Below are 15,056 nucleotides of genomic sequence, written 5' to 3'. Positions count from 1 at the left end.
GCAATTGATGCCTGTTAATCTAGTTGTCAAGACACATAAGGAGGAAAATGACTTTAATTTTCCTAAAACATGTAAAGTAACAAACAGGCCTAAACATGCACACCAACTGAGACATTCTCTCAAGTAAATATTTTGAGGTACCTATATTATGAAATATAGGGCTATGAAAATTGAAGTGGTTTTAATATCGCAGTTTCCTTTTCCTTTTCTTTCTAACGTATTCCATAACATTTATTAAACTACTGGAAGAATACAAAAAAGACAAGGATTAAGTTCAAAGGTAGTGATGCACTTTAACACGTAAGTGCAAAAGACTGATTTCTTCTTAACTGTTACATGATTTCCTAATGTGTTGTGTGTGTTTTTTAAGAAAAACTTTGAGTTATGATCCTACATCTTGGTTGTTACAAAGATAGGTATTTTATATCCCAAAGTAAGAATATAACTAAAGGATCTTTACTTTCTCTAAGAATATGTCTAAACCTTAAACCATATTATTAATGCTTCCTAGCAACGCAATGCTGTTTTCAAGGGTTAGGTCAGGATACTAATAATTAATTGTAAATTGAGAAACAGCTTTGATTCTTCAAAACTAGAAAAACCTGAAATGCCACAGTCACTTAAAGGCTAACAAAAATAATACAGTGCAGCCTCACATCTTCAGCTACTCAAAACATTTTATTCTTTCCAAAATGGATGAAGTGAAATTAAGTCCCTCTTTTAATTATGAAAATCAATTTCAATTGGGCATTTAAAAAGTTGCTATGTTTGTAGACTTGTATTTTATACTAGGTAATCTAGGAGTTAGTTCTTTTGGAGTATCCAGCTGTATTTATTCTTCATAAGTCACTTCAGTTACATGACCATGGAAAAGAGAGTTTGATAGGAATGATAAAGTCCAAATGAACTATTTCTTACAACTTAATTCCTTACCTTAAAAAATAAATTCTAAGGTTTTTTTTGTTTGTTTTAACTCTCTTTTTTTGCTTATTTTCTTTATTGGAAAAGAACATTCCATTTGATATTAAGGAAATTTCTCTGGGATCTACCCCACTTTCACAAATTTATGACTTGGAATTTTGTTTTGCTCATGTAGTTGTCATGTACCCTCCAACAACAAAAATCCACTAAAATTTTGCTGCTTGTTTTTTTATGGTAACTTAATTTTATTCATTTTTAAACTTAATTTTGATATTTAATTTACATATAACATTATATTAGTTTCAGGTGTACAACATGTTTCAATATTTGAATCACTGTGAAATATTCCCCACATTAAGTTTAATTAACATTCGTTGTTTTTTGTTTGTTTGTTTGTTTGGGGGTTTTTTTTTGCTGTTTTTAAAATGTATGGAATATCTGAACTGTTCAATATATCTTTTGTTTTTCCTTCCTTTGAAGGCATATGATGGATTTGCCAGCATAGGAATTTCCCGGTTATTGGAACCTTCTGACATGGTCTTATTAGCAATTCCTGACAAACTGACTGTTATGACTTATCTCTATCAAATAAGGGCACATTTCAGTGGCCAAGAACTAAATGTTGTTCAGATAGAGGAAAACAGCAGTAAAAGCACATATAAAGTTGGAAACTATGAAACAGATACAAACAGTTCTGTTGATCAAGAAAAATTCTATGCAGAGCTTAGTGATCTGAAACAGGAACCTGAACTGCAGCAGCCTTCCAGCACAGCCGTAGACTTCTTATCACAGGACGACTCTGTATTTGTAAATGATAGTGGGGTTGGAGAGTCAGAAAGTGAACATCAGACTCCTGATGATCATCTTAGTCCAAGCACAGCCTCCCCTTACTGTCGCAGGACTAAAAGTGACACAGAACCCCAAAAGTCCCAACAGAGCTCTGGAAGGACTTCAGGTTCCGATGACCCAGGAATATGTTCCAGTACGGATTCAACTCACACGCAAGTTTTGTTAGGCAAGAAGAGACTATTGAAAGCTGAGACTTTAGAATTAAGTGATTTATATGTTTGTGATAAAAAGAAGGATGTGTCTCCACCCTTTATTTGTGAGGTGACAGGCGAGCCAAAGCTTCAGACTCTGGACATCAGTAGTAACTTGGAGCAAGAAAAATTAGAGAATTCTAGACCCTTAGAATGCAGATCAGATCCTGAATCACCTATCAAAAAAACAAGTTTATCTCCCACATCTAAACTTGGATACTCATACAATAGAGATGCAGATCTTGCGAAGAAAAAGCATACTTCCCTGAGGCAGACAGAGTCTGATCCAGATGCAGATAGAACCACTTTAAATCATTCAGATCATTCTGCAAAAACAGTCCAGGTGAGTTGGAATGATGAATACATATATTTAGTTAATAGTTATTCTTTTTTTTTCTTTTTGTATTAATAAAATACTTTAAAATGTTAAAAATGATTAAAGGTGGCCCTGACTGGTTTGGCTCAGTGGATAGAGCGCCAGCCTGTGGACACAAGGGCCCCAGGTTCTATTCCAGTCAAGGGCATGTACCTTGGTTGTGGGCACATCCCCTGTGGGGGGTGTGCAGGAGGCAGCTGATCGATGTTTCTCTCTCATCGATGTTTCTAACTCTCTATCCCTCTCCCTTCCTCTCTGTAAAAAATCAATAAAATATAAAAAAAAATGATTAAAGGTGAAGTGTAATTCCCATTATATAAAAAAACTGAAATATACCTGCTCTTCATTTAAAATTTATGATACAATATTTTAAGCCTAAAAATAAATTCCAATTTCAACATTGAAGGATAAATAATGTCATCCTCTCTTTTCTTTTTAAATATGGTTTTATTGCTTTTAGAGACAGAGAAAGAAACATTGATCCCTGCCTCCTGCAAGCCCCCAAATGGGGATGGAGCTGCAACCCAGGCTTGTGCCCTGACGGGGAATCAATCAATGACCACTCAGAGTGTATGGAACAACGCTCAACCAACTGAGCCACACCAGCCAAGGCTGTCAACTTATCTTTTTTCATATTTATTCATTCATTTGAGAGAGAGAGAGAAACATCAGTTTGTTGTTCCACTTATTTATGTATTCATTGGTTGCTTCTTGTATGTGCCCTGATCAGATAGCGAACCCACCTTGGCATATCAGGACAACGCTCTAACCGGCTGAGCTACCTGGCCAGGGCCGAATATCAACTTTCAAATCAAAGTATTATTAACCTATAAAAGCAGAATATCTTACTGTAAGAATAATTAAAAGATGTTTCAGTATTTCATTTAGTAACAATATCATTCTGAAATGTATAAAGACAAGTTAAATATTTACCATTTAAAGCATTTTCTTCAAATGTTTCAGTTGCATTATAATTGATCTTTTCAATCCCATCATTACTTGTAGATAAAAATTCCAGTGGCATCCAACTTCTCCTCATGAGAAAATAATGATACAGATTTGACCTTACGATATTGACTGTATTTAATTGAATCTATAATACCATCAATTATAATATATATCATTATTTTATGAACCACAAAAAAGAAAAACACTGCCAATAAACTGTGATACATGTTTTTCTTATCACATAGAATTTTTATTTTATACTGTTGAAAGTTCTTTTAGATTTATTTAGGCATATAACTTTTCTTAATCAGATAACACATATATATATATAAAGGAAATTCTAAGCAAAATAAATTAAGGTATAATAAATTTAGAATTAGAATTTAGAATCCAGCTCTTCTGAATCATTTTTTGATATAAAGCTTTGGGCGTTCCTGTTTTCCTGCAGTGTTATCCTCTGTGCCTTCAGAAGTATTACATTACAGCAGTGTTTCTCAAAAGTATGATCAGTGACCACTGATACTCTCCAAGATTCTTTCAGAGAGCCCCAAAGTTGAAACTATTTTCACAATAATACTAGAACATTATTTACCTTTTTCACTTTCATTCTCTCACAGTGTACAGTGATATTTTCTGGAGACTACATAATTTGTGATATCTCAACAAATCAAATATAGAAGTATATAATAGAAAATATAAAAATATAATGGCATTCTCATTTTTTGAAGTAATTTTTATTAGACTACTAGCAGCCCGGTGCATGAATTTGTGCATGGGTGGAGTCTGGCCAGCCCGCCCCAATGGGGGCCAATAGGGGGTGGGGCTGGCTGGCCCCACCCCCGATTGGGGGGTTGGGGGCCGATGTGGGGCTGGGCCGGCCAGGGGGTGGGGGGTTGATGGGGGCCCAGATCAGGCTGATTGGCTGCCGCAGTGTGCATCATAGCCACCAGTCATTCTGGTCGTTCCGCCATTACAGTCACTGGGCTTTTTTATGTATAGATTTTATTAGAATAACATCTAATGGGTTTATTATAGCTGTTTCTAAAGGAATAAATCAGCAACTATTTTTAAAATTTCTTCGTTTTAATTTTTTAAATGACAAATATCAATAGGTATAGCCTACATAAGCAAAAGCTTTTTGGGATTCTCTATAATTTTTAAGCATATATAGGGATTATGAAACCAAAAGTTTGAAAACCTCTGAATTACAGCATTTCTCCACAGTTGTCTCTAGATTTTTCTTTTCAGTAATACTCATTGATAATAGCACTTTCTTGATCTTATTGGAAGGCCCCAACAAAAGATTTTTAGATAATAACCTGGAGTTAATTTCCATTCTCTGAAGTAGTTGTTAACTGAAACATCAAGGAATTGCAGTCATATCACCAAAAATATCAAATAGATACATATGTAGGCATTAATGACTGTTATCTTAACTACCACTTGTATAGCAGAGATGCCATCCATTTTAACTTTTCAGAGGTGTTAAGGAAAAATGTGCCTCTTAGGATCAAAGAAATATAGTAGTAGCTAACAAAGCAAGCCCTGTTCTCCTAATCAAAATTTTCAAATCAAAGGTTTTAAGTACACGAACTTTCAGGACAAAAGAGCCTTCAGGACATCATAATGTCCATACATAGTAGATAATCAACAGACATCAAGTGATTGACAATTGCAGAATTCGGTGAGCCTAAGTTCTAATATCGAATATAGGTTTTTCTTTTACTCCTGATTTTTTTTTTTATCCTCACCCAAGGATATGTTTATTGATTTTTGGAGGGAGGGAGGGAGGGAGAGAGAGAGAGAGAGAGAGAGAGAGAGAGAGAGAGAGAGAGCACCGGTGTGAGAGAGAAACACTGATTGGTTGCCTCCTGTACACACCCCAATGGGGGATTGAACCCAAAACTTAGATATGTGCCCTGACCCGGAATCAAACCTGCAACCTTTTGGTGCATGGGATAACGCTCCAACCAACTGAGCCATCCGGCCAGAGCTTTAATTTTGATTGTTAAGGTAAATATGTTTAGTTAAATATAGAAATTAATTAATGTTTAGAATTTTAAATTACTCTGGACTGAGAATCACTAAACCTGGATTCTCATTTTCGCATTGCCAATGATTAACATGCTAGTAACATGTTAACTAGCCATTTAAATTCTGTAAATCTTATTTTCCATATATGTAAAATGAAATTTTCTCTGAGAGCCCTTTTAGCCATAAAATTCTATCATGCTGTGATTTTATTCAGATGACTGAAGTCATGTACAGTAAATCCATAGGATGATAGAAGTAGCAACTATTTACAACTCTACATATGTTTGTTTATTGGCCATTAGCTTATTGGTCAAAATTTTATTTAGGATAAATTTAAATTATCTTGGCAAAAGTATTGCCTGGCACTAAATAGTTGTAATATGAATATTGATGCTTCATAGATTTTGTTTTTGTTGTTCTTTAACTTTTCAGAGATGGTGTTCTGGGGTTTGGTGTGTGTGTGTTTTATATAGCAGCTAAATTCTGAACACCTAAAAATGTTTTTCTTTTTCTTTTTTGTACTGTGTTTCATCAGTTTTAAGATATGCATCTTTTTATAATTCTCTGAAGTCAAGATGTTACTTATAATAGATAGTATGTTAGAGTTTAATTGACAGTGTTCTTTCTTAGTAGTTCATAAAATAAAGGTGAATCTAATAATGGTATTAGATTAGAGGAAATTTGATAATGTAGTATGACTACAGAGACTTGGCAAAGTCATAATGTTGCACATTTGAGTGCTCATACATGTGATTACCATTGTATATCTTACACATTTCTTAAATTTACAACTAAGGAGGTAAGTGATTGAATCCTATTTTATATATGGAAAATGGGGGGTTACAGAGTTGCCTAAGATCATATAATAAGCACTAATGTTCAGACTGGAAACCAACCTTATCTTGTTCCAAAGTCTATTCTCATAAATTTTATGGTTACAATATCTCTCTCTTTTTTTTTTTACCATGATAGCACTAAGAATAATCATATTTCATATGTAAAGCAGATAGCTTTACTGAAAGCCAATTTAGCAGTGCACATTAAGTTGCATAAAATGTTCATCTCATAAATTCTACCTCCAGGAATTTTTCCTAAGGAGATATTCAGAACTGTACATAAGAATTTACTACAAGTCCCTGGCCAGGTGGCTCATTTGATTAGAGGATCATCCCATACACCTAAAGGTTGTGGGTTTGATTCCCAGTCAGGACATATACCTAGGTTGCAGTTCAATCCCTGGTTGGGGGTATGGGAGGCAACCAGTTAATATTTCTCTCTCACATCAATGTTTCTCTCTCTCTCTCTCTTTCTCTCTCCCTCCCTCCTCCCTCCCTCCCTCTCTCTCTCTCTCTCCCCCTTCCTCTGTTTCTAAAATCAATAAATGTGAGGATTAAAAAATAAACTACAAGGTACAAGGTCAAAATAACGTGGTACTGGGATAAAAACAGACATATAGATCAATGGAACAGAATAGAGAGCCCAATGGGGTAAAGATAGTCTATTCAATAAAAAGTGTGGGAAACTTGGATGGACAACATGCACAATAATGAAAGTTGATCACCTTACACCATACACAAGAGTAAACTCAAAATGGATTAAAGACTTAAATGTTAGACTCGAAACCATAAAAATTCTAAAAGAAAACATAGGCAATAAAATCTCCAACATTTCTCTTAGGGATATTTTTTCTGATATATCACCTCAGGCATGGGAAACAAAAGAAAAAAAACACAAATGGGACTTTATGAAATGAAAACATTTTTGCACAGCAAAGGGAACCATTAACAAAACAAAAAGACAACCCACTGACTGAGAGAACATATTCATCAATACATCTGATAAAGGCTTAATATCCAGAATTTATAAGGAACTTATAAAACTCTCAATACAAATAAAACAACAAAACAAAACAAAAAACACAAAAATCCAATTAAGAAATGGGCAAAGAACCTGAATAGACACTTCTCCAAAAAAGGACATACAGATGGCCAATAGTCAGATGAAAGGATGTTCTACATCACTGATCATCAGAGAAATGCAAATTAAAACCACAATGAGATATCACCTCACACCTGTCAGAATGGCTGTCATCAATAAGTCAACAAACAACAAGTGTTTGTGAGAATATAGAGAAAAGGGAATCCTCATGCACTGTTGGTGGGACTGCAGATTAGTGCAACCACCGTGGAAAGCAATATGGAATTACCTCAACAAATTAAAAGTGGAACTAACTGCCTTATGACCCAGCAATTCCACTTCTGGAAATATATCCAAAGAAATCTGAAACACTAATTGGAAAGAATATATGCACCTCTATGTTCATTGCATCCATATTGTAGCATTATTTATAACTAGAGGCCCAGTGCATGAAATTTGTGCATGGGTAGGGTCCCTAGTGGCTGCTGGCCAGGGCCTCCCTTCCCCGGGCTGCCTGCTGCTCCCGCCAACCGGGGTGGGGCCAGCCCGCCCCACCCCCTGGTCGAACACCCAGTCGAGGGGACAATTTGCATATTAGGCTTTTATTATATAGGAAGGATAGCCAAGATTTGGAAGCAACCCAAGTGCCCATCAGTAGATGAGAGGATAAAAAAAGCCTGTGGTACATTTACACAATAGAATACTACTCAGCCATAAAAAAGAAGGAAATCTTACCTTTTATAACAGCTTGGATGGACCTGGAGAGTATTATGTTAAGTGAAATAAACTCGTCAGAGAAAGACAAGTACCATATGATTTCACTTACATTTGGAATCTAATGAACAAAATAAACTAATCAACAAAACAGAATCAGTCTCATAGTTACAGAGAACAGAGTGACAGATGTCAGAGGGGTGGAGGTTGGGCCCTGGATAAGGGTGAAGGGATTAGGAATAAAAAGAAAGACTCATAGACCCAGACAACAGTATGGTGATTTCCAGAAGGAAAAGGGCGGTAGGGGGAGGTAGAAGAGGGTAAAAGGAGAGGTAAAGACACAATACAATATACAGATGATGTATTGTAGAATTGTATACCTGAAAGTTATATAATTTTATTAACCAATGTCACCCCAATAAATTCAATTTAAAAAAGAATTTATGGATAAAGATGTTCATAAAAGCATGTTTATGATAGTGAAAAATTATAAACAACCTAAATATGCAATAAGATGAGTTAAATAAAATATGAAGCATTTATGTTAATAGATTACTAGACCATTTAAAATTGTTTTCATGTCACCAGACATAGTTAACTAAAAATTTTGTTTCTTGTGATTAGAGTTTTAAGATTTATTCACCATGCTCTATATTACATTTCCCTGACTTATTTATTTTATACCTGGTAGTTTGTACCTTTTTGACCATGTGGCTGTCCAGTTTTCCCAAAACTTATTTATTGAAGAGACTATCCATTTGTATAGGTTAATTTCTGATCTCCCTGTTTTGTTTCATTGATCTGTGTTTCTGTTTTTATGCCAGTACCGTACTGTTCTAATTACTATAGCATTATAATACTAGTATAGTTTGAAATCAGGGAGCGTGATGCCTCCAATTTTATTTTTTTTATTTTTACTTTTATATATTTTCTAAAATTTCTATAATTAATATAAATTGCATTTATAATCAGAAAAAAATTGTGTTTTTGTGTTTTAAACACGAAAGCAATTTTTTGCTACACCTGTGTAGCTGATTGAAATCCCTAAAGGACTATAGAATCATATGTAGAGCTTGTGGGATCTTAAAGATGATCTCCCCTTTTTTTAAGATGAGAGATTTTTTAAAATATAATAATAGTTAACATTTATCCAATCGTCAGAATATTATTCTACTTCACTTAATCTTTATAGTCTACTTAATGAGAGTTGGTCTGTTTTTATTCCCACTTTATAAATGAGGAAATGGAGAGTTAGACAGTTTGATTAACTTGCTCACAATTAAGTGATGGAACTGATATTTGACTCCAGAGTTCTTAAATATCATGTAATGGAATACAGTATAGTTTTTAAGTGACCTGTTCAGTGTTAAATTGTGTATCAGGATTAACAGCCTGATGTTTAGACTGCAAATTCAGTGTTCATTTCACTAATTCTTTCTGTTTAGAGAAAAGTGTTGATTTGTAACCATTTTAAATGCAGTGACCAATTTTATTCTATTATGTCTTATCAACATGAACTTAAAATCCACTTAAAACCTTGGTTGATGAAAATGTCCTGCAATTAATAGTGTTGGTGGTTCACAACGTTGTGAATATACTAAAAACCACTGACTTGTACAGTTTTTAAAAAATTCTTCCTTGCTTAAGATTACAGAAAAAAAGCTTTTAAATTGTTATATTAAAATATAAAAAGACCCAAAAATGATATACACAGTAAATTTATAATGAAGTTTTATATGACACCAAATAAAATAATAGGCTTACTGTTTATCACCTCTTCCTTGACTATGAAGGATACCTATGATTGAAGCAACACTATTATTTCGACAGGTTGTATAACCATTGATTAGTTTACATGCTCTTGGGGTTTTGTTTGTTTATTTTTGAGGCTTCTAATTCTGTATCTTTGCTTTTAAGCAACGAATGTTATCTCGACAAGAAGAACTTAAAGAAAGAGCAAGAGTTCTGCTTGAGCAAGCGAGAAGAGATGCAGCTTTAAAAGCTGGGAATAAGCAGAATACCAACTCAGCCACAGTACTCTGCAACAGGCAGCTAAGTGATGTGAGGATCATTGTTTTAAAAATACCATAAGTTGTTCATTGTAATCATGGGGGTGAGGGTACTAATTTGTTTATTTTTTTTGCTAAATTACTTTTCTACATACTTTGTATATTGTGGGTATTTGTTACACTGTTGAACTTACAAAGTCATACTTGGAGGAGCATGTTGTGATGATTTCTACACAGTAGTGTTAGCTATGAGGAAAAGTAAGATCCTGGAATATAATTTATGCACATACATGAATAATCTATTTTTTCAATAATATACTTTTATAATTTAGTTGTACTTTGTTTAAGATTGTATTTTTGTCCATGGAAGTTAATTTTGTTGAAAATATTAGAATTTAATAATTATACCTATCACTTATTGAATACCTAGCAAATATTCCAGGTTCTATGATGGATGTTTTACATAATTTTTATTTTACTTAACCCATGAAGAAGATTTTCAAGCTACTTTCCAGATTAAAAAAAACCTAAGACTCATAATAGGTAAGCAAGATTGCAGAGTCAGTAAATGATTTGAACCTCAGCCTCATCAGACTTCAAAATCAAAATGTTTTTTCCTATCATATACTGCCATCCCTGTTAAATCACATTTTTTATATAGTTTTGTGTAGTGCTTCACAAATAATAACATATAGTAATAGAAGCCCTTAGACTTAGGGGGCCATAAACCTCTTCATGAATCTGAAAACCATGACAACTCTGCCCTACCAGCAAACTCACATATACATAAAACTGCATCATCTTTTTTTTTAATTAATATTTTTTAGAGCAGTTTTTGTTTTACAGGAGAATTGAGGGGAAGGTACATATTTCCCATAATCCCCTATACCCACACATGCACAGCCTCCCAATTAACAATATCCTCCACCACAGTGACACATTTTTTTACAACTGATGAACCTACATTAACACATTATAATCACTCAAAGTCCATAGTTTACATTATGGCTCGCGCTTGTGTGTTGTACATTTTATGAGTTGGAAAAATATATAATGACATGCATCCATTATTAGAGTATACAAAGTATTTTCATTTCTCCAAAAATCCTGTATTCCACATATTCAGCCCTCTCCCCATTCCCAGTCCCTGGCAAACTGATAATTTTACTATTTCCATGATTTTGCCTTTTGCAGAATGTTTTAGTTGTAACCACACTGTATGTAGCCTTTTCTTGTTTTCTTTCACTTAGCAATATGTATTTGAGGTTCTTCTATGTCTTTTCATGGCTTGATAGCTTATTTCTTTTTAGTGTTGAATAATATTTCACTGTCTGAATATACCATGGTTTATCCATTCACCTAATGAAAAACATCTTGGTTGCTTCCAAGTTTTGGCAATTATGAATAAAGGTGCTGTAGTCATCCACACGTAGATTTTGTATAGATAAAAGTTATCAACAACTTGGAGTACACACCAGGTAGCACAATTGCTGGATCGTATGGTAAAAGTATGTTTACTTTTGTAAGAAATCACCAAACTATCTTCCAAAGTGACTACCATTTTGCATTCCTACCAGTAATGGATGAGAGTTCAACTACACATCCTTGCCAGCATTTAGTGTTGTCAGTATTCCAAATTTTGGCCATTCTAATAGATGTGTAGTTGTATCTCACTGGTGTTTTTTTTTTCCCCCTGCTAACATGTGATGTGCAGCATCTTTTGATATGCTTACTGGCCATCTGTACATCTTCATTGGAAGAGGTGTCTCTTAAGGCCATTGGCCCATTTTATTTTATTTTATTTTATTTTATTTTATTTATTTATTTTTACAGAGAGGAAGTGAGAGGGGATAGAGAGTTAGAAACATCGATGAGAGAGAGACTTCGATCAGCTGCCTCCTGCACCCCCCTACTGGGGACGTGCCCACAACCAAGGTACATGCCCTTGACCGGAATCGAACCTGGAACCCTTCAGTCCGCAGGCCAGTGCTCTATCCACTGAGCCAAACCGGTTATGCAGTGGTTCTCAACCTTCTGGCCCTTTAAATACAGTTCCTCATGTTGTGACCCAACCATAAAATTTTCCTTGCTACTTCATAACTGTAATGTTGCTACTGTTATGAATCGTAATGTAAATATCTGATATGCAGGATGGTCTTAGGCGACCCCTGTGAAAGGGTCCTTCAACTGCCAAAGGGGTCGCGACCCACAGGTTGAGAACCGCTGGGTTAGGGCAATTTTGGCCCATTTTAAAATAAAGTTGTTTATTTTCTTACTGTTGAGTTCTAACAGTTCATTGTATATTTTGGATAACAATTTTTTTTAAAAATCAGATGTGTCTTTTGCATATATTTTCTCTCTGTCTGTGATTTGTTTTCTCATTCTCTCCACATAGTCTTTTGCAGAGCAGAAGTGTTTTTAATTTCATGAAATCCAGCTTTTACCTTATGGGTCATGCCTTTGATATTGTACATAAAAAGACATCATATAACTCCTATGTTGTCTTCTAGGAATTTTAGAGTTTTGTGTTTTAGATTTAGGTTCACAGTCCATTTTGATAGAGTTTTGTGATGGGCGTAAGATCTGTGTCTAGATTTATATTTTTGCATGTAGATATCCAGTTGTTTCAGCGCCAGTTGTTGAAAACTGTCTTTGCTCTACTGTGTTGCTTTTGTTCCTTTGTCAAAGGTCAGTTGACTATATTTGTGGGGTTTATTTCTGGGCTTTCTATACTGTTCCACTGATCTTTCTGTTCTCTTGCCAGTGCCATACTGTCTTGATTACTCTAGCTTTGTGGTTAGTTTTAAAGTCAGTAGTGTCATCCTCCCACTTTGTTCTTCTCCCTCAGTATTGTGTTTGCTCTTCTTGGCCTTTTTCCTGTCTATATAAACTTTAGAATCAGTTTGCCAATAGCCACAAAATAACTCTTTGGATTTTCATTGAGATTGCATCGAATCTATCAATCAAGTTGGAAAAACTCATATCTTTACAATATTGGGTGTATCTACCCATTAACATAGAATCTCTCTCCATTTGTTTAGTTCTTTTATTTCATTACCAGAGTTCTTCATATTGATCTTGTACATATTTTGTTAGGTTTATACCTAATCATTTAATTTTGGGGGGTGTAATGTAAACGATGTGTTTTTAATTTCCAATTCCATTTGTTCATTGCTGTCATATGGGGATGCAATTGTCTTGTATAATAATCTTGTGTCCTATAACCTTGCTATAATTGCTTATTAGTTCCAGGAAAGTTTTTCTTTATTATTTTTTTTCAGTTTCTACATAGACGATCATGTCGTCTATGAGTAAAGACAGTTTTATTTCTTCCTTCCCATGCATATTTTTTAAAATACCTTTCAGATATCAACTTAATAACCTCTGACTTCAAGCATCATTTTTCAGACTTCAAGTCTTTATACATTAACATGATATAAAATCAGTTTAGTGAGCCACAATAATTATTTTTTAATATAAAGGAATATAATAGAATGGAATAGAAAATATCAGAATTCATCACACATAGTAAGTATAGTATTTTTGTGTGAAATGTTTTAATTCTGTGGATATGTGTGGTTATCACATATATATGTTTTATATATGTGATATAAAATATATTAATTGTGGGTCATGTTAAAAATGTTTGAGAAACACTCATCTAGAGGGCCTTTTTTAATGGAAAAAAATTTTGTAGCCTTTATACCAACTTTTTTCATTTCCATCTTTTACATCATCAATTTGTTGATTCAGACATTTGCCAGACATTAATTGAGTGTCTGAACTGAGTATATTCAGAGTAAGAAAAAGGACTTCCTTCATGGAGTTTATATTCTGGTGGGAAGAGACCGATAATAATAAGTATATAACTACAGAGTTTGAAAACTGCATGATCTAGTAAAGGATAATTTGAGTAAGTTGAGCTTGAGTGATTTGAGAAGGGGACATTTAAACTAAGATTTGATGGGTGAGAAGGTTCACCATCCAAGTGAATAGGCACAGAAAGAATATTCTTTCTAAAAAGGAAGTTATTTTGTTTGTTGATAGCATATTTGTGATAAGCTTTGTTTTATAATTCTTTCAGGTCTAAAAATATAGAAGACTTACAGCTTTATGTTTTTCAACTATTTGATTCAAAATTCAGAATACCTGAGATTCAAACCATCTGTCTGTCAAGTAGATTTTTAAAAATTACTTTGCCTGTATGCAAAATTTACATATACTAATAATTATCATCTAATGTTTATTGAGCATTGTACTGTGTGTCAGCCAGGGTTCGAGTGCTTTCACATGGGTTTTCTCATTCAATCTCTACAACAATTGTATAAGTTAAGTATTTTCCCTGTTTTACAGTTGAGAAAACTGCCACACAAATTAATGAATTGCCCATAGTCGCACAGCTAAGAGAGCCAAGAATTAAACCTAAACAATTTGACTTCAGAAATTATATTTTAAAAGCATCGTGCTATATTTCTTACTTATTTTTCTGATATCCTTGTAAAGTAGAACTACAAATTGTTTTTTATCATTGTAGAGAGAAAAAAAGTGAGTTAGGAAAGGGTGTTTAAATTCACCTGGGATTGCAGACAATGGCAAACTAGGTTTAGAATTCAAGTGTCCTAACTTTTAAAGGTATTTATCCTTTCATTCAGTTTGTTTATTTATTTACTACTTCAAACTTTCAAAAAATATTTTATTGGTCATCTATTTCATTTAAGGCACTAATAATTTTACTTAAAGTTTTTATTTACCAAGTAAAACTTCAAGTTTTAGCTAAATTATATTAGTGTGAATTCAACATCATCCTCTCCCTCTCCCTCTCCCTCTCCCTCTTCCTCTCCCTCATCCTCTCCCTCTCCCATGCTTAATCCTCTCTCATTCTTTTTTTTTTTTTTAATATATTTTATTGATTTTTTACAGAGAGGAAGAGAGAGATAGAGAGAGTTAGAAACATCGATGAGAGAGAAACATCGATCAGCTGCCTCCTGCACATCTCCCACTGGGGATGTGCCCGCAACCAAGGTACATGCCCTTGACCGGAATCGAACCTGGGACCTTTCAGTCCGCAGGCCGACGCTCTATCCACTGAGCCAAACC

General features: G+C 34.2%; 1 protein-coding gene across 9 annotated transcripts in view; it reads left to right on the top strand.

The window, feature by feature from the left end:
• The window catches only part of EHBP1 (EH domain binding protein 1), a 305,206-nt gene that overhangs the window by 194,501 nt on the left and 95,649 nt on the right, over positions 1–15,056 (top strand). For all 9 annotated transcript variants that reach the window (XM_014532030.1, XM_014532029.1, XM_014532025.1 and 6 more), the window contains 2 exons: positions 1,402–2,304; positions 9,868–10,011. In XM_014532030.1, coding sequence (XP_014387516.1) covers positions 1,402–2,304; positions 9,868–10,011 — 1,047 coding nt within the window. The remainder of the gene's footprint in view (positions 1–1,401; positions 2,305–9,867; positions 10,012–15,056) is intronic.

This window comes from Myotis brandtii, unplaced genomic scaffold, assembly GCF_000412655.1.
Source record: "Myotis brandtii unplaced genomic scaffold, ASM41265v1 scaffold84, whole genome shotgun sequence".
Taxonomy (NCBI): domain Eukaryota; kingdom Metazoa; phylum Chordata; class Mammalia; order Chiroptera; family Vespertilionidae; genus Myotis; species Myotis brandtii.
The sequence above is the reverse complement of the archived record's forward strand: the minus strand, read 5'-3'. Positions and strand labels throughout refer to the sequence as shown.